This window comes from Loxodonta africana, chromosome 23 (genome assembly GCF_030014295.1).
Source record: "Loxodonta africana isolate mLoxAfr1 chromosome 23, mLoxAfr1.hap2, whole genome shotgun sequence".
Classification (NCBI taxonomy): Eukaryota; Metazoa; Chordata; class Mammalia; order Proboscidea; family Elephantidae; genus Loxodonta; species Loxodonta africana.
Genome location: NC_087364.1, coordinates 30,493,431 through 30,518,045, shown reverse-complemented (window position 1 = coordinate 30,518,045; position 24,615 = coordinate 30,493,431). Strand labels below are relative to the sequence as shown.

Below are 24,615 nucleotides of genomic sequence, written 5' to 3'. Positions count from 1 at the left end.
GAATAAGTCATACCTGGTCACTGTTAGGAAACACTGGTGGTGTAATGGTTAAGAGCTATGGCTGCTAACTAAAAAGTGGGCAGTTCGAATCCACTAGGCACTTCTTGGAAACTCTGTGGGGCAGTTCTGTTCTGTCCTGTAGGTTTGCTATAAGTCAGAATCGACTCGATGGCATTGGGTTTAGTTTGGTCACTATTATATTTAAAGTGTGTCTGTTCTGATTGCTGGAGGTTATAGGGTGGCACAAATGGTTTGTGCTCAGCTCCTAAAAGAAAGGTTGGTGGTTTGATTCCACCCAGTGGCATGTGGAAGAAAGGCATGGTAATCTGCTTCCTTAAGATTATAGCCATGGAAAACCATACGCACAGGTCTCTTCTGAAACACATGGGATTGCCGTGAGTCAGAATCGACTCAGTGGCACTGGGTTTGGTTTTTGGTTCTGATTGCTAATATTTTATTCAGTATCTTTCTGCCAATAGGAATAAATGAGATTTGCCCATAATTTCCTTACCCCTTCCTTAGGTATAGTCTTTAAGGTATGAGGGTTATATTTGCTTTGTGAAAATGCTCAGAAAAATTCATATAGTTAATTAACATGATAAAACTGAAAAATTAATTAAGTATTAAACTCAAAAAATTGGGAAAACAAAGTAAATTAAAAGAAAAGAGAGGAAAGGCAATAATAATGATAAAAGTAGAAATTAATGAATTAGGAACCAGAAATATTAAAAATAAAAGAAAAATTCAATATGCTGATTCTTTGGACAATCAGTTTTTTTAAAAACTGCATAAACCAATAAGTAATCCAGTCAGGAAGAGGTTAAAAAAAAAACACAAATACACAAAACAAGAAATGACAATCACAGCAGAGGAAATTGAATAATCTCAATCAAAAGGGTCTGCTTTGTACAACCATATATAAAAATTTTGAAAGCCTAGATTAAATGAATAATTTTCTATGAAAATATAATTTACCTAAATTGACTGTAGAAAAGATACCGTTTAAGTAGACCAATTTTCGCAGAAGAAATAGAGGGAGTTATCAAAGGAACCTAACCAAACAGATTGCCTTCAAGTCCATTCTGACTCCTAGTGACCCACCTTCTAGGACAGAGTAGAACTGCCCCATAGGGTTTCTAAGGCTGTAATCTTTCTGTCCCATCTTTCTCTTGAGGAGGGGCTGATAGATTCAAACTACTGACCTTTCGGTTAGCAGCCAAGCGCTTAACCGCTGTACCACCAGGGCTCCTAAGTTATCGAAGAACTACCCCACAAAAAGAACCGGGCTCAGATGGTTTCAGAGGGTAATTCCATAAAACTCAGACCAGGTAGTTTCAGTGTTGTTTAAACTGTTCCAGAGCATAAAAAGGAAGAAAATAACTTCTAAGTTATTAGAGAGCAATGTAGTTTCAAAGGAAAAAGTTCCATTTTTAAATTATTAATCCATTAATTTTACATTCTGCCCCTCTGTGAGTTGTGGGAAATTTGTGATTCCTTCCTCCATTTTGTGGGAAGAGGAGATAGTTTTGCTTTTTTAATTGTAAATATATACATAGCATAGAATTTGCCATTTTAACCATTTTTAAGTATTCAATTCAGAGACATTAACTAAATTTACAGTATGCTTAAAATTTTTATCTTTATTGAAGTGAAGTATATATAACAAAATTTGCCATTTTGGTCACTTTTAAGTGTGCATTTCAGTGGCATTAATTATGAGACTTACATCATCCTGAGACCAGCAGAACTAGATGGTGCCTGGCCACAACCGATGACTGCCCTGACAGGGAGCACAACAGAGAACCCCTGAGGGAGCAGGGGAACAGTGGTATGCAGATGCCAAATTCTCATAAAAAGACCAGACTTAATGGTCTGACTGAGACTAGAAGAATCCCGGCGGTCATGGTCCCCAAACCTTCTGCCATCACCATTATTTATTTCTAAAACTTTTTCATCACCCCAAGGTAAACTTAGTACCCATTAAGCAGTAACTCCCTACGGCCCCAACCCTTAGCTAGTAACCAGTAATTTACTTTCCATTTCTGCATTTGACTCTTCTAGAGATTTCATATAAATAGGGTGATAGAATATTTGTCCTTTCATATTTAACTTGTTTCACTCAGTATAATGTTCATTTATCTGTTGATGGATGTTTGGATTGTTTCTACTTTCTGGCTATTGTGAATAATGCTATACTGAGCATTGGCGTATAGGCTCCTGTTCGTGTTCCTGCTTTCACTTCTGAGTATATACCTAGGTTTGGGGTTGCTGGGTCATATGGTAGTTTTATGTTGAACTTTTTGAGAAACCATTAAACTGTTTTCCACAGTAGCTATACCATTTTACATTCCCACCAGCAATGGACGAGTGTTCCAATTTCTCCACAACCACACGAACACCTGTTATTTTCTGTTTTTTTGTTAAAGCCATTCTAGTGGGTGTGGAGTATACATTCTTTTTATTTTTATAATTTTTATTGTGCTTTAAGTGAAGGTTTACAAATCAAGTCAGTCTGTCACATGTAAACTTATATACACCTTGCTGCATGCTCCCATTTACTCTCCCCCTAATGAGTCAGCCCGCTCCCTCTTTCCAGTCTCTGCTTTCGACACCGTTTTGCCAGTTTCTAACCCTCTCTACCCTCCCATCTCCCCTCCAGACAGGAGATGCCAACACAGTCTCAAGTGTCCACCTGATACAAGTAGCTCACTCTTCATCAGCATCTCTCTCCAACCCATTGGTCCAGTCCCTTCCATGTCTGATGAGTTGTCTTCGGGAATGGTTCCTGTCCTGGGCCAGCAGAAGGTTTGGGGACCATGACCGCCAGGATTCTTCTAGTCTCAGTCAGACCATTAAGTCTGGTCTTTCTAGGAGAATTTGGGGTCTGCATCCCACTGTTCTCCTGCTCCCTCAGGGGCTCTCTGTTGTGCTCCCTGTCAGGGCAGTCATCGGTTGTGGGCAGGCACCGTCTAGTTCTTCTGGTCTCAGGATGATGTAAGTCTCTAGTTCATGTGGGCCTTTCTGTCTCTTGGGCTCATAGTTACCGTGTGACCTTGGTGTTCTTCGTTCTCCTTTGATCCAGGTGGGTTGAGACCAATTGATGCATCTTAGATGGCCGCTTGTTAGCATTTAAGACCCCAGACGCCACACTTCAAAGTGGGATGCAGAATGTTTTCTTAATAGAATTTATTTTGCCAATTGACTTAGAAGTCCGCTTAAGCCATAGTCCCCAAGTCCCTGCCCTTGCTCTGCTGACCTTTGAAGCATTCAGTTTATCCCGGAAACTTCTTTGCTTTTGGTCCAGTCCAGTTGAGCTGACCTTCCATGTATTGACTATTGTCCTTCCCTTCACCTAAAGTAGTTCTTACCTACTATCTAATCAGTAAATAACCCTCTCCAACCCTCCTTCCCTCCCCCTCTCATAACCACAAAAGAATGTGTTCTTTTCAGTTTATACTATTTCTCAAGATCTTATAATAGTGGTCTTATACAATATTTGTCCTTTTGCATCTGACTAATTTCACTCAGCATAATGTCTTCCAGGTTCCTCCATGTTATGAAATGTTTCGCAGATTCCTCACTGTTCTTTATCGATGTGTAGTATTCCATTGTGTGAATATACCATAATTTATTTAACCATTCACGCGTTGATGGGCACCTTGGTTGCTTCCAGCTTTTTGCTATTGTAAACAGTGCTGCAATAAACATGGGTGTCCATATATCTGTTGGTGTAAAGGCTCTTATTTCTCTAGGGTATATTCCGAGTAGTGGGGTTTCTGGGTTGTATGGTAGTGGAGTATACATTCTTAATGTATTCTTTTCCATAGATGTGTAAGTAAGGGTCTTTTTTTTTTTGCTTTTAGTTCATTTTATCATAGAAATATATATTCTTAATATAAAACAAGAAACATTATGTATATGAGTAGAGAAGAAAATGAAATTGCCAACTCAGTCTTACTCCAGAAAGGTAACTATTGTAATTTTCTAGATTTCTATGGACATAAAAACCCAAAATGTTTAAAAAAAATTTTTTTCTGTTCTCAATTTGTTTTTTAATGTGACAAGAGAATTTTTGCTGTAATACATAGAGCTATTTATTTATTTGAACTTTAGATGAAGGTTTACAGAACAAACTAGTTTTCTCATCAAACAATTAATACACACATTGTTCTATGACATTGGTTAACAACCCCACGACATGTCAGCACTCTCCCTTCTCAACCCTGGGTTCCCTATTACCAGCTTTCTTGTTTCCTCCTACTTTTCAGTCCCTGCCTGAGGGCTGGTGTGCCCCTGCAGTCTTGTTTTGTCCCATGAGCCTGTGTCCGGGACCTCTATTATAATCCCTGTCACAGCAGTCAGTGATGGTAGCCGGTTACCATCTAGTTGTAATGGACTCAATCTAGTGGAGACAGTAGTAGATGTGGTCCATTAGTCCTTTGGACCAGTCTTTCCCTTTTGTCTTTAGTTTTCTTCATTCTTCCTTGCTCTCGAAGGGTTGAGACCAGTGGAGTGTCCTAGATTACCTCTCACAGGCTTTTAAGACCTCAGATACTACTCACCAAAGTAGAATGTGGAACATTTTCTTAATAAAATCTTTTACGCCATTTGAGCTAGGTGTTCTCTCAGACCATGGTCCGCTCAGCCCAGCAATTCAGTCCCTCAGGGAGTTCGGGTGTGTCTATGGAGCTACCATGCACTGTACAGGCTGTGCTGGCTTCCCCAGTATTGTGTACTGTCTTACCCTTCACCAAAGTTACCACTTATCTATTATCTATTAAGTGTTTTTCCATCCCCACCCCTCCCCACCCTGAAACGCATCAAAGATTGTTTCTTTTTTGTATGTAAACCCTTTCATGAGTTTTTACAGTAGTGGTCTCATACAGTATTTGTCCTTCCGTGATTGACTAATTTCATTCATCATAATGTCCTCCAGATGCATCCACGTTATGTGATGCTTCACAGATTCATCACTGTTCTTCAGCATTGCGTAATACTCCATTGTGTGTATGTACCACAGTTTATCCATTCATCTGTTGATGGGCATCTAGGTTGTTTCCATCTTTTTGCTATTGTGAATAATGCTGCAGTGAACATGGGTGTCCATATATCTATACATGTAATGACTCTTATTTCTCTAGGATATATTCCTAGGAGTGGGATTGCTGGATCATATGGTATTTCTTTTTCTAGCTTTCTAAGGAAGTGCCATATCATTTTCAAAATTGTTGTATCATTTTGCATTCCCACCAGCAGTGCATAAGAGTTCTGATCTCCCTGCAGCCTCTCCAACATTTGTTATTTTCTGTTTTATTGTTTCATGCCAGTAATGCTGGGGTGAGGTTGTATCTCAGTGTGGTTTTGATTTGCATTTCTCTGGTGGGTAGAGATCGTGAGCATTTCCTCATGTGTCTATTGGCTGCTTGAATGTCTTCTTTGGTGAAGTGTCTCTTTATTTCCTTTGCCCATTTTTTAAATTGGATTGTCTTTTTGTTGTAGAGGTGTTGGATTTTCTTGCAGATTTTAGAGATTAGACCTTTGTTTGGTTTATAATAGCCCCCAATTTTTTCCCAGTCTGTAGGTTCCGTTTTTATTCTTTTGATGAAGTCTTTTGCTGAACATGTGTTTAATTTTTAGAAGATCCCAGTTATCTAGTTTATCCTCTGGAGTTTGTGTGTTGGTGGTTATGATTTGTATCCTGTTAATGCTGTGTATTAGGGCCTCTAGCATTCATCCTGTTTTTCTTCTGTGAACTTCATAGTTTTTGGCTTTATATTTAGGTCTTTGATCCATTTTGAGTTAGTTTTTATATATGGTGTGAGTTATGGGTCCTGTTTCCTTTTTTTGCAGAGGTACATCCAGTTTTGCCAGCACTATTTGTTAAAAAGACTGTCTTTTCCCCATTTGATAGACTTTGGGCCCTTGTCGAAGATCAGGCGACCATAGGTAGATGGATTTACATCTGGGTTCTCAAGTCTGTTCTGCTGGTCAATGTATCTGTCATTGTACCACTACCAGGCTGTTTTCACTACTGTAGCCGCATACTAGGTTCTGAGGTCAGGTAGTGTGAGTCCCCCTACTTTATTCTTTTTCTTCAGTAGTGCTTTTACTTATCCGGGGGCCCCTTCTCTTCCCATATAAAGTTAATCATAAGTTTTTCCATTTCTTTTAAAAATGTTGTTGGTATTTGGATCGGTTTTGCATTGTATTTGTAAATTGCTTTGGGTGGAATTGTCATTTTCACAATGATGAGTCTACCTACCCATGAGCATGGTATGTTTTTCCATTTATGTAGATCTCTTTTGGTTTCTTGCAGTAGTGTTTTGTATTTTCTTTGTATAGGTCATTTACATCCCTGATTAGATTTATTCCCAAGTATTTATTTTTTTAGGGGCTATTATAAATGTTATTCCTGATTTCCTTTTCATCGTTCTCTTTATTGGTGTCTAGGAATCCAACTGATTTTTATATGTTGATCTTGTATCCTGCGCTCTGCTGAATCTTTCTATTAGTTCCAGTAGTTTTCTGGTGGAGTCTTTTGGGTTTTCTTAGTATCATATCATCCACAAATAGGGAGAGTTTAACTTCTTCATTACCAGTTTGGATGCCCATTATTTCTGTTTCTTGCCTTATTGCTCTAGCTAAGAATTCCAACACAATGTTAAACAGGAGCGATGATAAAGGAGATCCTTATCTTGTTCCAGTTCTCAAGGGGAGTGTTTTCAGCCTCTCCATTGAGGATGATGCTGGCCATTGGTTTTACATAAATGCCGTTTATTATGTTGAGAAATTTCCCTTCTATACCTCTTTTATTGAGAGTTTTTATCAGGAATGGGTGTTGGACTTTGTCGAATGCCTGTTCTGCGTCGATTGAGATGATCACCTGATTGTTTTCTCTCCTTTTATTTATGTGGTGGATTACATTTATTAATTTTCTTATGTTGAACCATCCCTTCATACCTGGTATGAATCCTGCTTGGTCATGGTGTATTATTTTTTTTGATGCTGAGTTCTGTTGGTTGGAATTTTGTTGAGAATTTTTACATCTATATTCATGAGAGATACAGGTGTGTAATTTTCTTTTTTTGTGGTTTCTTTGCCTGGTTTTGGTATCGGGGTTATGCTGGATTCATAGAATGAATTCAGAAGTATTGCTTCCTTTTCTATGTTCAGAACTAGCTTGAGTAGTACTGGTGTAAACTCTTCTCTGAATGTTCCGTAGCATTCTCTGCCAGGGCTTTTTTTGGTTGGGAGTTTTTTTTTTTAATTACCTTTTCAGTCTCTTGTTATGGGTCTGTTCAGATTGTCAACGTCATTTTGTGTTAGTTTGGGTAGGTAGTATGTCTCTAGAAATTTGTCCATTTCCTCCAGGTTTTCAAATTTGTTGGTATATAGTTTTTCATAGTACTCTGTTATGATCGTTTTTATTTCTGTTGTGTGTATTGTAATGTCCCCCATTTTGTTTCTTATTTGGGTTTTTTTGTATTCTCTCCTGTTTTTCTTTTGTCAGTTTGGCCAGTGGTTTGTCAATTTTGTTAATCCTTTCAAAGAGCCAACTTTTGCTTTTCTTGACCCTTTCTATTTTTCTATTCTCTATTTCATTTATTTCTGCTCTGATCTTTATCATTTCCTTTCTTTTGGTGGCTGTGGGCTTCTTTTGCTGTTCTCTTTCTATTTGTTTAAGTTGTGTAACTAATGTTTTGATTTTGTCTATTCATTTTTGATGTATGCATCTAATGCTATAAATTGACCTCTGAGGACTGCCTTTACTGTGTCCCAGAGGTTTTGGTATGATGTGTTTTCATTCTTGTTTGATTCTGGGAGCTTGATTCCATCTTTGATTTCTTCTGTTACCCAGTGGTCTTTAAGCAGGGTGTTAATCCATTTCCATGTAACTGGTTTTTTTTTTCCTTACTCTTCCTGTTAATTCCTACTTGGATGGCATTATGGTCAGAGAGATACTTTGTATTATCTCAGTGTTTTGGATTTTGTTGAGAGTTGCCATGTGGCCTAAGATGTGGTCTATTCTGGAGAACGTTCCATGTGCGTTGGGAAAGAATGTGTGCTTTGCACCTGTTGGGTGGAGTGTTCTATGTGTCTATGAGGTCAGATTGGCTGATTGTGCTCTTTAGCTCTTCTCTATCTGTTGAGTTTCTTTCTAGATGTTCTGTCCTTTACCATGAGTGGTATGTTGAAGTCTTCTGCTGTTGTTGTGGAACTGTCAATTTGTTTGCAGTGCTATTAAGAGTTTGTTTTATATATTTTGGAGCCTTGTCATTGGGTGCGTAGACATTTATTATGGTTGTCTTCGTGATGGATCGTCCTTTTATCATTATATAGTGCCCTTCTTTGTCTTTTATGGTGGATTTTGTTTTAAAGTCTGTCTTATCTGAGATTATTGCCTCTCCTGCTCTTCTTTGGTAGCTGTCTGCTTGATATATTTTTTTTCCATCCATTGATTTTTAATAAATTTACATCTTTGTTTCTAAAGTGTGTTTCTTGTAGATAGCATATCGATGCATACTGTTTTTTTTATCCATACTGTCATTCTGTGTCTCTTTATGGGTGCATTTAGGCCATTTACATTTGGTGTAATTATTCATAGGTGTTAGTTTATTGTTGTCATTTTGCAGTGCTTTTTTTTTTTTAGTGGTGCTAACATTTTCTTTGTTCCTCTTACTCTCCTGTGCTGAGTTCCTTTTGTTTGTGGATTACTTTTTCATTTCTTTTGTTTTTGTAGAGTTTGTTTTTATTGAGACTTTATGTTTTTTCTTCTTTATTTTAATGAGTAGGTTTGTTAACTTTCTTTGTGGTTACCTTGAAATTTACCCTTGTCTTCCTAGGTTTGAACCAGTCTGTTATTACTTGGTATCACCTGCTTTTGTCTCCATTAGATAGTTCTGTGCCTGTACTGTTTATTCTCTCTTGTATTGTTCTGATGTTGTTGTCATTTACAGATTAACCTCTCTGGTTCTGTGTAGCAGGTGTTTTGGTTTTAGATAGTCCTTGAGAGTTCATTTCCTAGGTTGGTATCTGGCTGGTACAGTCTTGCGTCCTAGATTCAGGCTGTGGTCTCATGTGTTTGTTCTCAGACTGAAGGACTCCCTTTAATAATTCTTGTAAGTTTGGTTTTGTACATATTCCTTTAATTTCTCTTTATCTGGAAATGTCCAAATTTCACCATCATATTTGAATGAGAGTTTTGCAGGATATATTATTCTTAGATGGCAGTTTTTTTCTTTCAAGGTTTTATATGTCATTCCATTGCCTTCTTCCCTGTGTGTTTTCTGCCAAATAATCAGAGTTTAGTCTTATTGTTTCCTCTCTGTATGTGACTTTTTGTTTTTCTCGAGCTGCTCGCAGGATTTTTTCTTTGTCTTTGGTTTTAGTGAGTGTGGTAATGATATGCCTTGGTGTTTTTCTTTTGAGGTCTATCCTATATGGGGTTTGTTGAGCTTCTGGATGGTCAGCCTTTCATCATTCATGACATTAGGGAAGTTTTCTGTCAGCAACTCTTTAATGATCTTCTCTTTTCCATTTTCTTGCCCTATTCTGGAACTCCGATCACTGGCAAATTTTTTCTTTTTATTGTATCCCACATAATTCTCAGGGTTTCTTCATTTTTCTTTGTTCTTTTTTCTGATTTTTCCTCAGAGTTGTATCCATGTGTTTGTCTTCAGTTTCACTGATTCGGTCTTCATTGTTTCAAACCTGCTTCCCAGCCCTTCTGTGACATTGTCCATTTCTGAAATCTTGTTTATCTTTTGGATTTCTAAGTATTGTTTTTGTATGATTTTTAGGTGTGGGTTTATTTTGGCATTTTGTTCCTGTATTGTTTCATTTTTTCTTGTCTGTATTTTCCATGAATTTGTCTGCATTTTCCATAAATTTATCTATTTTTTTCCTCATTTTTGTCTGCTTTTTACTTCAAGTCTTGGATTGCTGTGAATATTAGAGATTTGAATTCCCTGTCAGGTAGTTCTAATGCCTTTTCTTCTACTGGCAGGTCATCTGGTATTTTATTTTGGACGCTTACTGGAACCATCTTGTCCTGTTTTTTAATACGTTTTGATGTTGTCTGCTGTCTTTGGGACGTTCAGTAGTTATTTTCTTTGTTTCTTTATTGTAGATTTGTTTCATCCTCCTTTTTTGTTTTATTTGGTTATATCTGAGTAGCTGGGCTGTGCTTTCTTTGTTTGCTCATCTGCAGTCACAATATTTTTCGCCTCCTTATTCAATGGGCAGGGCCAGTCAATCAAGTATGGTGCAGCAGGGCAGGTCCAGCTGAAGGGGAGGGGCTGGGATGGGTTGTTTGTGGAACATATTAGGGCCAACAGGGCAGGTCAGGAATCAGTGCTGGGCAGCTTTCAGTAGACTGTGCCTGTGTTGCTTGGGGGTGTGATGGTCAGTGTGTGGTGCAGGTAGACAGAAAAGAGGGCGGAGGTTGTGGCGCTAATAGGGGGATGGGAAAGAGGAGAGAGAAACAGGAGTTAAAAGCAAAGAAAAAAGAGTGCTAAGGGAGTTTGCCGTTGGAGTGGAGAGAAAAGAAACCGAGAAATGGAAAAAAGCAAAAAGGAAAAAAGAAAGAAAGAAAAAAAATACTTAAAAATTTCAAAAAGAGAAAAGGAAATCCCCCAGAAATCCCGGAGTCCCAATCGTGGGGCTGCTAGAACCAGGGAAGTGGTTCCCAGGCTGTACGGTATAGCCTGGCTAGAGGAGGTATAGATGCCACACAGCACAAGGTATTCGGGAGACAGGAAAAGAAGATAAGTGTAGAGAGATGAGTGAAGACAGAAAGGGAAAAAGGAGAGAAAAGAAAAAAAAAAGAAGTGCCCACAGGGATCCCACCTAAGCAGCTGCGCAGATTACGGCAGTGGCTCCTAAGCCGTGCAGTGCCACCTGGCTAGAAGGGTGTCCCAAAGTGTGAAAAGAAAAAGAAAACAAAACAAGGCAAAAAAAAAACCCCAGGGATCCCACCAGCATGGTATCACTGGCCCAGGGAGAGGTTACCCAGTGAAGTATGGCTTTATAGCCTTTCAAGAAGAAGCAAAGATGGCACATGGAGCCAGGTGTTCCAGAGAAAGGAGGGGGAGGTGGTAGGAGGCACGGAAGAAGCCAGAAGATACAGAAAGAACCAACACCAGCTCAGGAGCCCAGCCATCGTGGGCAGGGCAAATCCAAGTAGCCTGAGGCCAAAGCAGTTGCCTCCCAGCCAAGGGACTGAGGCTGGTGGGAAGTAGAGGAGGCTGAAGGGGAGAGGAAAGAGGGGGGATTAGAAGAGCGTATATCGCTTGTTACCAGATGCTCTGTTTCCTGCAGGGAACTTAATGAAGCTGCTTTCCTGTACTCCTGTCTCCTGATCTCCAACGTGGGTGGGGCAAACCCAAGCAGCACGGATGTTGTACTTCCCAGCTGTCCGAGCCACAGCAGCCAGCCAGCAAGCTTGGACATAGAGCAGCGGGGAGAGACTAGGGGGTGGGGAAGCATGGATTACTGGTTACTGGGTGCTTTGCCACCTGCTGGGAGTTCAGCGAAGCTGCTTTCATCTGCTCCCTGTCTGTTGATCCCTGACAGGAGTTCAAGATGGTGGATCCGTGCTGCGTTAGCGATGGAGCCCTCCACAGATATCTCTTCTCACTCTCTGTCCTTTGTCAGTTTCTTATTCCATTTGGTGCTTGGCTGAGTTCTTTATATCTTCGTTTGAAACTTCAGGTTCTAGGGATGACGTTTGTCTCTTTTACTTAGTTTCTTGGGTCTTTGCAGTAGAGGGACGGCGTGGTGCTTCTGTCTATGGCGCCATGTTGGCCAGAAATCTGTAGTTATTTTTTTAGTTGCAGTGAAAGTATACACAAGCAAAACCTTTACGAGTTCAACAGTTTCCACACATATAATTCAGTGACAGTGATTACATTCTTCATGTTGTGCAATCTTTGTTGCTGTTCTTTTCCAAATTATTCTACTGCCGTTAACATAAACTCCAAAAGCAAACCAGATCCATGGCTGTTGAGTCAATTCCAACTCATAGTGTCCCTGTAGGACAGGGTAGAGCTGTCTTTTAGAGTTTCTAAGGCTATACTCTTTGCAAAAGCCGACTACCACCACCTCCCTCCCGAGGAGCATCTGGTGGGTTTGAACTGCCACCCTTTCAGTTAGCAGCCGAGTGCTTAACCATTGTACGTACCACCAGGGCTCCTTAACATAAACTCCAAAAGAAACCCAAAACCAAACCCATTGCTGTAAGTCGATTCTGACTCATAGTGACCCTGTAGGACAGAGTAGAACTGCCACATAAGGTTTCCAAGGAGCAGCTGGTAGATTTGACCTGCTGACCTTTTGGTTAGCACCTGTAGCTTGCCGTAGCTCTTAACTACTGTGCCACTAGGGTTCCAGGATAAACTCAGTGCTCCCTAAACAAAATCTTCCCCTTTCCCCCTCTCTCCCACCCGTGGTAACCACTAATAAGCTTTGGTTACTATATATTTGCTTACCTCATGTAAATGAGGTCATGCAATATTTGTCCTTTAGTGACTGACTTATTTTGCTCAGCATAATGTTTTCTAGGTTCAGCCATGTTTTGGCATGCATCAGAACTTAATTTCTCTTTATGGTTAAGTAGTATTTCATTGTATGTATGTACCACATTTTTTTTAGTCATTCATTTGTGGTTGTGCATTTAGGTTTATTTCTACTTTTTGGATATTGTCGAAAGCATGGCAGTCAGTTCTAGCATACAGATTTCCATTTGTGCTCCTGTTCTTTTGGGTATGTACTTAGGATTGGGATTGCTGGGCCATTTGGTAGTTCTCTGTTCCACCTTTTTTTTTTTTTTCTTAAATAATATTTTACTGTTTTTGGTGAAAGTTCACACAGTAATGTAGGTTCCCATTCAACAATGTCTATACAAATTATTCAGTGACATTGGTTAAGTTTTTCACAATGTGTAAACATTTTCAGTATTTTCGTCCTGGTTGTTTCATTTCCATTAATCTAATTTCCCTGTCCCCTTACATTTTCATCTTTGTTTTAAAATAGTTGTTGAGTGTATGGACTCATATAAGTGATTTTTCTTAAAGGAGCAAAATCCTCATGGGTGATAGTGTTCATTTTGTGAGCTAATCTGTTACGTAGCTAAACAGTCACTTCAGGGATTAGTTTCAGTTCAAGGTTTATATTATCTCAGGCCAGTAGTCTCAACCGGTTCAGGAAGTCTGTATTTGTTTTTCTTCTTAGGAATTTGAGGTTCTGTTCCACATTTTTCTCCCATTTTATCAAGGTCAGTCTATTGTGGCCCAGATCAGAATGGCTGGTAATGGTAGCTGGGCACCATCTAGTTCTTTAGTCTCAAGGTAGATGAGGCTGTAGTTCTTGTAGACTATTAGTCTTGTAGACTGGTTTCTTCTTTGAAACTTTGGTTTCCTTCTTTCTCTTTTGCTCTGGATGCACAGAGACCAATAGTTGTATCTTAGATAATCTTCCACAAGCCTTTAAGTCTCCAGATACTACTCACCATACTAGGATGTAGAACATAAACTTATGAACTGTATTTTACCCGTTGACCCAGATGCCCCACAAGACTATGGCCCTAATCCTTCAAACCGAGGAAACCAAACCTGTCAGGTATTTGGTTATGTCTAAGAAGTGTCTGTAACTGTGCCCCCATGTGCTTTATTATATATATTAATGTACGTGAATACAGTCACATACATGAGTATGCATGCACATACACCTATATATATATACACGTATATGAGTATATACGTACCTGTACAGATATATATCCACATATATATGTATATACCTCTGCACAGCCTTCAGTATGGATTACACCTCAACATAGAGAAACCAGAAATCCTCACAACTGGACCAGTAAGCAACAGCATGATAAACAGAAAAGATTGAGGTTGTCAAGGATTTCATTTTACTAGGATCCACAATCAACATCCATGGAAGCAGCAGTCAAGAAATCAAAAGTCACATTGCATTGGGCAAATCGGCTGCAACAGACCTCTTAGAGTGTTGAAAAACAAAGATGTCACCTTGAGGACTGAGGTGCACCTGACCCAAACCTTGGTGTTTTCAGTCGCCTCATACGCATGCAAAAGCTGGGCAATGAAGAAGGAAGACCGAAGAAGAATTGACACCTTTGAATTATGGTGTTGGCAAAGAATATTGGACTACCAAAACAATGAACAAATCTCTTGGAAGAAGTATAGCTAGAATCCTCCTTAAAAGCAAGGATGGCAAGACTACGTCTTACATACTTTGGACATGATATCAGGAGGGATCAGTCCCTGGAGAAGGAAATCATGTTTGGTAAAGCAGAGGGTCAGTGAAAAAGAGGAAGACGCTCAATGAGTTGGATTGACACAGTGGTTACAACACTGGGCTCAAGCATAGCATCAATTGTGAGGATGACGCAGGACTGGGCAGTGTTTCCCTCTGTCGTGCATAGGGTCTCTATGAGTCGGAACTGACTCGACAGCACCTAACAACAGCAGCATACCTGTGCCTATATTTTTGTTTCTGTTGTTTCAAAATTATATTTGCCATAGTGATTATGTTCATCTTTTTGAGGAACTGCCGAACTGTTTTCCACAGTGGCTGTAGTAAACATTTTTCCATATTTTTAACAGCAGTGGATGAGGGTTATAGTTTTTCCGTAATCTAGCCAATACCTGTTGTTTGCCCTTTTTTTTTTTTTCTGATCGTTGCCCTTCTAGTGGGGGTGAGGTGGTGACTCGTTAGGGTTTTGATTTGCATCTCTGTAATGGCTAATGTTGTTGGGCATCTTTTCATGTGCTCATTGGATACTTTAATATCCTCTGTTGAAATGTCTGTTCAAGTCCTCTGCCCGTTTTTTGGTTGGGTTGTCTTTTTATTGTCAAGTTAGCACCAGCTTTTTAAAAAATACGTAAAATATGTAATATCCTATTATTTGAATGTAAGGTTATTTCTTAATTGGTTTTTGAACTAATTATTGGACATTTGGGCTATTACTAACATTTTGTTACTATGAACAATGCTTTAGTATACTATCCTGTATATTTGTTGATTTTCTATCCTGAATATTTGTTGATTTCATTAGGTAGAAATTTGAGGTGCCTAATTGGTGGGTTAATTGGTGGGTGGAGCCCTGGTGGCACGGTGGTTTAGAGCTCAGGCTGCTAACTAAAATGCTGGCAGTTCAAATCTACCAGCCACTCCTTGGAAACCCAGTGGGGCAGTTATACTTTGTCTTGTAGTGTTGTTATGAGTTGGAATCAACTTGACGGCAACAGATAATTGCTGGGTCTGGGGTGTGTAGAATTTTAAGGTTTTTAATAAGTATTGCTAAACTGCCTTATAGCAGTTGAACCCATTAAAAACAAAAAAAATTATTGAGACTACTAATACCTTATATCCTTAGACATCCATGCCCCTAGTTTTACTTGTTATTAATAAGGGCAATTGAGACGTTTTTCATGTATCCCAGGATACCTGTAGTTCTTTTTCTGTGAATTCTCTGTCACTCTTCTTTGTTCATTTGTGTACTGCCTTTTTTGGGAAAATTTTTTTCTTTTATCTGTGGAGCCTTCTTTATAATGTAATAATGTACTTATACCATATTTTCATAGAATCCTTGTCCTCTCAAAGTGATCATTTTTGTTCAACCAAAATGTTGTTTGACTTTTTCCAGTTTTTTGTTATTCCTGGTTTTTCCAAGGTGTGTCCTCTGATTTTTTTTCTCACCTACTATAGAATTGCAACACAAAGTGCACTCTTTAAATTTTATTATTTTTTAATGCTTTCTCTGATTAATCTGGCTGCTTTTGATCACACGTAAGATGGTATATAGTAAGTACACATTGATTAGAGAATATGGTCAGTGCAGTGTGATGGTTAAGATTGTGTGTCAGCTTGGCTGGGCCATGATTCTCAGTGTTTATACATGATCGCTCCCATGATGGAATCTGCTGTGACTAGCCAATCAGTTGGAAGGGAGTTTCCTTGGGGATGTGGCCTGCATCCAAATATAAGCAGACATTGTGGCTTTTTTGCTCACTCTGGATTCTGCACTGCCTCCTATTCATCTGACCTCCGGTTTTTTGGGACTTGAGCTATCAGCTTATCTGCAGATCTTGAAATTTGTAGATCTTCACAGCCTGAGAGTGAGAGTCCTGCTCTCCAACCTGCCAATCTTGAATTTGCCAGCCCTTGCGGCTACATGAATCAAGAGGAAGCCTCCGTCCTGATCCACGGACTTGGGACGTTTCAGCCTCTACAATTGTGTGAGCCGATTGCTTGATATAAATCTCTATATATTTATACGCTTTACTGGTTTTGCTTCTCTAGAGAACCCAGCCTAAGACAAGCGGTGAACCCAAGGTGTGGTGGGAGCGAAGTCAAACTATGAAATTTGGTGTACTTTCAGTTATTAAGAAGACCCTCCTCCGATTCTCCCCTCCCCTCTTGACTGCTTAGGTCAAGATTCTTGTAAAGAGTTTTGTTATATTATGCCATGGAGTTATATTCTTAAGTTAGTATCTTGTGCAAAGGATATCAAATGAATGTTTAGTAAATAATTCATAGAAGAAAGTCTTTATCTGATTCAAACAAATGGCATTTTTATTTTAGGTAATTAAAACTAAGAAGCCAGTACTCAGAATGCAAATACTAGAGCAGAAATCAAATGATCGAACTGCCTTGAATTATCTCAATTCATATTGGCTGTAATTCCCAAATCCTTATAGAAATGTGATAATTTTGTCTTAAAAAATGATTCTGAAATCTCCTGTGATTTTTATGTTCTGCTACAATTAAATTGAACTTTCTGTAATCCTCTTAAAAAATCCTATCAATATAGGACACATTTTCTGGATTGTACTGAATTGCAAAGAAGCCCTGGTGGCACGGTGATTATTTGCTCAGCTGCTAACCAAAAGGTTGGTGGTTTGAACCCAAAGAGCTGTTCTCAGGCATATATTAATATAAAGATAGGGCATAGTGTTTTTTCTTTTAATAATGAGAAAACTGTCAGGGGCTTCCAAGGGAGAAATGGTCATGTTTATTTAAATTAAACTTTTTTTCTTTTTGGAGATAGCTATAGATTCATATGCATTTATAAGGAATAAATAGATCATATGTGCCCTTTACCCATTTTCTCCTAATGGTAACATCCTGCAAAACTATAGTACAATATCACCGTCAGGATATTTATATTAGTAGAGTCAAAATGTAACACTTCCATTACAAGAACCCCTCATGTTTCCGTTTTAAGGCCACCTCAAATTTCCTGCAGCCCTCTTTCCTCTCCCCACTTAACCCCTGATGACTTTTTTCCATGTCCATAATTTTATCATTTCAAGAATGTTATATAAATGTAATCATATAATCTGTAACCTTTTGGGATTGGCTTTTTTTTCATTCAGCATACTTCTCTGGAAATTTATCAGAGTTGTTGTGTGCATGAATTTGTTCCTTTTTGGGAATATTTCCATGCTGTGTGTGTACCACAGTTTAACCATTTAGGGACATCTGGGCTTTTTGTGTGAACATAAGTTTTCATTTCTCTGGCATAAATATCTAGCAGTGCTATTGCTGGGTCAATATGGTAGTTTATGTTTAGTTTTTTAAAAATTTGGCAGATTTTTCCAGAGTAGTTGTACCATTTTGCATTCCAGCAATGTATGAGTTTTTCCGCATCTTTGCGAGCATTTAGTGTTGTCATTGTTTTTTATTTCAGTTATTTTGATAGGTCTGTAGTTATATCGCATTGTGGTTTTAATTTGCATTTGCTCCTTTCCTGGTCCTTTTGCTTAAGAGAACAGGCTTTTCTTGGGGCTCTTTTGGTCTGGATCCATTGATGTTTCTGGGTTGTGTTTCTTCAACTCTTAAGTTGAAGATATATGAGGCAAAAAGAAAAGCCAGGGAACTTTCCACTGATACCTTGTGTCCTGATATCCCTACCTGGTCTGTTTTCTTCTCTTCACCTTTCAGTCTTATGTTATCATCTACATGATTAGCTTTGTAAAAAACAAGACCTTTTGAAATATAAAAGAGTATTTACCAATAAAAGGGGTTGTGACCATGAAAATCTTTTTTTTTTTTTCTTGTAAGCAAATATTTGTTGAGTCTTTATTAAATTACAGGGCTGGGAGGTAATTTAAAAGAAGCAGACTTGGTCCTATATCAAGAAGTAATAAATGATTGCTTTAGAGAGATTTTTTGTAATAGAATAATAGCTACTAGTTTTTGAGAGATTACTACTTCATAGTCATTATAAGCATTACATGAGCAACTATTTTTTTTTTTTCATTTTACAGATGAGGCAACTGAGCCTTAGCATGGTTGTTGTTGTTGTTGTTAGGTGCCACTGAGCTGGTTCTGACGTATAGCGACCCCATGTACAACAGAATGAAATACTGCCTGGTCCTGAGCCATCCACACAGTCATTGTTATGCTTGAACCTACTGTCGCAGCCACTGTGTCAGTCCATCTCCTGGAAGGTCTTCCTCTTTTTTGCTGACTCTATACCAAGCTTGATGTCCTTCTCCAGGGACTGGTTCCTCCAGAGTGTGTAAGATAGAGGCTTGCCATCCTTGCTTCTAATGAGCATTCTGGCTGTACTTCTTCCAAGACGGAGTTGTTCATTCTTCTGGCAGTCCATGGTATATTCAGTGTGCTTTGCCATCACCATAATTCAAAGGCATCAGTTCTTCTTTGGTCTTATTTGTTCATTGTCCAGCTTTCACATGCATATGAGCCAATTGAAAGCACCATGGCTTGGGTCAGTCAGACCTTAGTCCTTAAAGTTACGTCTTTGCTTTTTGACACTTCAAAGAGACCTGTTGAAGCAGATTTGCCTAATGAATGCATCATTTGATTTTTGACTGCTGCTTCCATGGGCGTTGATTGTGGATCCAAGCAAGATGAAATCCTTGACAGCTTCGATCTTTTCTCCATTTATCATGATGTGGCTTATTGGTGATCATGAAAATCTTTATACACATGCACATTTATTGGTTTTCATAGAGAAGTTTTTGAAAGAAATAGAACTTCGATACTGAATAGTATTTCTTGCACAAGAGAACATGGCCGAGCTTTTATTGTGATACGAGCTTACCCAGCAGATATTTTGGCAAAATTAATGTATGTAGTAGAAAGGTAAATATGGCTTATTAACAGTGAGAAATGTTGTGTTTATTGAAAGAAACTTTTGAAAAGAGTGTTTGGAAAATTTTCCATCGTTACATGATTTTATTATAAATAGTCGGGAGATGTTTTCTAATCTGTTTTATATTTGGCCAAATGAAGCATCTCATTAGTTTTGAACCGCTTTGGTGAAACCCTGGCGGTGTTATAGCTGCTAACCAAGAGGTTGGCAATTTGAATACGCCAGGTGCTCATTGGAAACTATGGGGCAGTGCTACTGTGTTCTGTAGGGTCGCTACGAGTTGGAATTGACTTTACGGCAGTGGGTTTGTATTGTTTTTTAGTGAAAAGAAAAATCAAACGCCTTCTAATTAGCTTGTAAGAACAATTGATTGATAGTAGAGGGAGATGGAAATTTACTAGCCACATTAGGAAACAAACAAACCCTTTGCATGATGGTGACTATGATAGAAAAACAGGAATATCCGAGAACAGGAAAATGATATCCTTACTTTTGAATCAGTGAACCTTTGTGAGGAATCTTCAGCTGATACAGCTGTTAAGACCAAGTATCAAAATAAATTGAACTTAGAATCTCAAATTTACTGTATTAAGTTAGTTATTAGACCAGTATTTAAAGAAATGATTCCACTTGTAGTTGATTTAAAAAAATGTTCATGTTCTCACTAAATAAAATAAGAATTATTTTAAAATAATGCTTCGTCTTCCATTCTTCAAAATAATAAATAGGTGGGGAGTCCATGCATAAATTTTTACTGATAAGACTCACAACCAGACATGTTTGGAGATTGCTAAACTAGATGCTATAGGCTATAATTAATGTCTTTTCCTTGCAACTTAGAAACTAAAATTATATGGTGATCTTTGTTTGTTTTTCTTTTTTACCCTTGTCTCTAACATTTGACTTTGGCTGTCCTTGTTTATCTAGGTCTTCATTTCTCAGTTAGTTTTTGGAGTAATTAAACTAGATCCTGGCAGTGGAGACTGTATAATGCTTAACACTTGTCTTTCAATAATTTACCTTTTTCAGCATAGTATTTTTACTTTAATGGAAATCAGGAAGTACGTCTTTTGAAATTTTAAGGAAGGAGCAAGGATGTAAAATTTGTGTTATACGCTGTAAACTATCATGTTGTTGTTGTTAGGTGCCGTCAAGTTAGTTCTGACTTACACTGCCCACATGTGACAGAGTAGAACTGCCCCATAGTGTTTTCTAGACTGTAATCTTCATGGAAGCTAATCACCACATCTTTCTCCTGTAGAGCCTCTGGGTGGGTTCATACTGCCAGCCTTTAGAATAGCAGCCGAGTGTACCACTGGGGCTCCTTGGAAGCTATCATATGTGCTTTAAAAAGGTTCTCTCACAACAACCCATTTTGCCAATGATGATAATCTCCAAGTGACTTAAGTTAATGCTTTAAGATTTCATTATAAGGATTATACTTTGGTAGACTTGATGAGATCTTAGAGTACATTAGATCATCTACGAGAAATAAGTGATTTTTTTCAGGGCCTAATTAGGGCCTGAAATCAAATCTATTTTTAATTCCTTGCCTCATTATTCTGTTACTGCTATCATTAAATCATTTTTTCTAGGTAATTAAAATTATTTGATAACTCTTCTGTAAATTGGGCAAAAAAATTATGGGGACTGGGCAGACTGGCATTTTAAAAAGGTGGCGTGAAAGTGCCTAATATTTTAAAGTTTGTAAGTCACAAAGTAGACAATTGAGAATTAACTTTTACAGATTGCTTGCTAACCTTTCTATCTAGTAGTCTTTCTGTATACATCCTAAAAAGTCTTTCTAAAATCTTTTTTAGGTAGGTAGCCATCCAAGCTTCCTGAAGGAGGTCCGAGATCACATGCAGGACTCTTTCTTAATGCAGCCTGAGGTAAGCAGAGATGCAGCAGGGATTAAGGCCCCAACATTTCCAAGCAGGGCTACTGTCTTTATTATGTATCTGAAAAGTCCTTTGCATTTTGAGGTATATTAAAATTTGTAAACTTAGAATTTGTGAGAATGAATATTTTCTTACTTAGTTTTATCTCTTAGACATAGACAAACTTTATAATTTCATGTGAGCATTTTCTAGTGATATGTCCATTTGTCTTCAGGTATTTATGTTCTTAGAAAACTATTTTAAGATCATTTTTTGGTGTTCAGTACACAGTAGGCATTTAACTATAGGGTATAAAAGTCCCGTTTTTATAAAGAAAATTTATTGTGGCAAAATGTCTGTTAAAACAAAATTTTGCTATTTTAATAATCTTCTGTGACAGTCACATTTACCATGTTGTTCTACCATCACCACTGTCCATTTCCAAAATTTTACATCACCCCAAACAGAAACTGAATACCACTTCAACAGTGACTCCTATTCCCTCTTCCCCTCAGCCCCTGGGAAACCACTAATAAATTTTTTTGCTGTGCAGTTGCCTATTGTAGATATTCCATCTAAGTGGGATCATACAAAATTTGTCTTTTTTGTGTCAGGATTTTACTCAGCATAACGTTTTCAAGGTTCACCCATGTTATAGCATGTATCAGACTTTTATTTCTCTTTATAGCTGAATAATATTCCATTGTATGTATGTACCACATTTTGTTTATCCATTTATTTGTTGATGGACACTTGGTTTCCTGCCTTTTACCTATTGTCAATAATGCTGCAGTGAGCAGAGGTATACAAGTATCTGTTTGATCCTCTGCTTTCAATTATTTTGGGTGTATACCTATTAGTGGAATTGCTCGGTCATATGGTAATAATACTATGTTTAACTTTTTGAAAAACTGCTAAACTGTTCTCCACAGCAGATGCACAATTTTACAGTCCCATCAGCAATGTACAAAGGCTCCATCCAGTTTCTCCACGTCCTCGCCAACACTTACTTTCCATTTTTCTGATAATACCCATTCTATTGGGTGTGTGGAGTCCTGGGTGGTGCAAACAGTTAATGTGCTGTGCTACTAACAGAAAGGTTGAATATTTGAGTTTACCCAGAGGTACCATGGAAGAAAGGCCTCGTGATATACTTCCAAAAAAATTAACCATTGAAATCCCTATGGAACACAGTTTTACTCTGACACACATGGGATTGCCATTAGTCAGAATTGACTTGAGGGCAATTGATTAAAAAAAAAACCCTGTTGCTGTAAAGTTGATTCCAACTTATGATGACCCTATGTGTGTGAGAGTTGAACTGTGCTCCGTAGGGTTTTCAGAGGCTTTGATCTTTTCGAAGTAGATCACCAGTCCTTTTCTTACGAGGTACCTCTGGGTGGATTCAAGCCACCAACTTTTGGCACTTAACTGTGCCACCCAGGTACTCCCTGAGGGCAACTGGTAGTGGGTGTAAATTGGTATCTCATTGCGATTTTGATTTTGATTTCCCTAATGAGCATCTTTTTTTTTTTTTTTTTTTGGTGTTCAGTGAATTTTTATTGTGGTAAAGAAATTAAAAGTTAGAATATTAAAACAGTTTCTGCATGACATAAGAAGTAGAGGTATAATCAAGTGGTTTTCATATCTAAGTTGGCAGCACTGTGTCATTCTTTCTGACCGGCAGCCCATATCCCCTGCCCCCCATCATGAAGATTAAACACAAACAGTCCCACTCCTCCAGCTCCCATATTAACCCCTTCCCTTAGCCCTTCAGCCACCACCCTTGAGGTCCCCTGGCTACAACCGGTCTCACCTGGGTACACTATCTGTGAGTGTCCACAGGCACAGGGGTTGCATAAGGAGAAGCAGGACTGGGCAGAGACTGGCATGCAGTTTGTTCTGGGCTAAGGTACAGTTGCAACCCACTTGTTGACAGATGGGTGAAGTATCACCAGCTGGGTCAGGCAAAGCTTCAGAGGTCCCACCCCATCATCTGCTTGTAGTTCTTCATGTTTCCGATGTGGGCTAAAAAGGCAGAGAGGAAATGTGCAGGAAAGGAAGGGGTACTACAGGAAGACTGAACAAACAAGTCAGCCTTAGAAGAAATATAACCAGAATCTTCCTTAGAAGTGAGAATGGTGAGACTTCGACTTGCTTACGGACTAATCGCTAGAAAAGGACATCATGTTTGATAAAGTTCCAATGATAACAAGGGAAACCCTCAATGAAGACGGATTAACACAATAACCACAACGAGGGGCTCAAACATACCAACAATCATGAAAATAGGTTGGGGAAGCCCTTTGGTCTGTTACATATCAAGTCACCATGAGTGAGAGCCAGCCCAATAGCAGCTAACAACAACAATTTATTCCCACTATTTTTTTTTTTTTTTTACTATGGTGGTGGAAACCCTGGTGGTGTAGTGGTTAAGAGCTGTGGCTGCTAACCCAAAGGTCAGCGGTCCAAATCTACCAGGCTCTTCTTGGAAAACCCCATGAGGCAGTTCTACTCTGTCCTATGAAGTATCTATGAGTTAAAATCAACTCGACAGCATTGGGCTTGGTTTTGGTTTTTGGTACTACTGTGGTGATTGGCTGCTAACCAGAAGGTAAGCAGTTTGAATCCAGCAGCTGCTCCTTGGAAAACCCTATGGGGTAGTTCTACTCTGTCCTGTAAATTTGCTGTGAGTTGGAATCGACTCAATGGCAATGGGTTTTAGTACCTTCTGAGTACTCTACTTGATGGCTGTCTGTATTATAGGGTCATTTACACTGACAGATGTGAACACAAACTGTTTCCAGCCCTCGGTGTGCCTTGGTAATTGTTCAGCCTATTGCTTTCCTGTAGTTCTGTGGTTTTTTCTCTGGCCTCAGATAATTTCCTCTTACATACACACAAAGATCTCTTCTCAGCCAAATGCTTATGGGTTTCTGGGTGGCACAGTTAAGTGCTTGACTATCAGCCGGGAGGTTGCCCATTTGAAGCCACCCAGAGGCACTTTGGAAGAAAGGCCTGTCAGTCTTGTTTTGAAAGGTTACAGCCTTTAAAACCGGATGGAATGTAGTTCTACTCCACACATAGGGTTGCCGTGAATCAGAATGGACCTGGTGGCAGCTTGTTTTGTTTTGTTTTTACTTCACTTCAGATTCCTAGAGCTTTGTGTGTGTGTGTGTGTGTGTGCATACTTCTCTCATTTACAGTACTCTGTTCCACCAATTCTAGCTGTCCTGGTTTCCTTTAGCTCTTATCTCTCTCCTCAACTTTGAGAAACTGATAAACTCTTATTTGGGTTCCTCCTGCCTGTCCTATGGCCTAGAAACTGCCTCCAGGCAATAACCTGGGGCCATAATAGAGCTTACTTCATTTGTTTCCCTTTTCTTAGGTGCACAGGCATGTATAACATGTTGTCCGATGTGTGCCCCTTTTCCAGTTGTTACAGAAGTGCCTTTATTCAAGTCACTATTTGTCTATCATAGCTCCAATCAGAAGTCCTGTTTATTTTGATTTGGAACAGTTCCCCAATCTTTGTCTTTCATGACCTTGACATTTTTTTTAATACTATAGGTCATTTGTGTT

General features: G+C 38.8%; 1 protein-coding gene across 5 annotated transcripts in view; it reads left to right on the top strand.

Annotated features, from left to right (window-relative positions):
* ZMYM2 (zinc finger MYM-type containing 2) overlaps nucleotides 1–24,615 on the top strand; it is a 141,713-nt gene that overhangs the window by 40,794 nt on the left and 76,304 nt on the right. For 4 of the 5 annotated variants that reach the window (XM_023553104.2, XM_064275379.1, XM_023553103.2 and 1 more), the window contains one exon: nucleotides 20,974–21,045. The exons of the other annotated variant lie outside the window; for it this stretch is intronic. In XM_023553104.2, coding sequence (XP_023408872.1) covers nucleotides 20,974–21,045 — 72 coding nt within the window. The remainder of the gene's footprint in view (nucleotides 1–20,973; nucleotides 21,046–24,615) is intronic. 5 annotated transcript variants of the gene reach the window in all.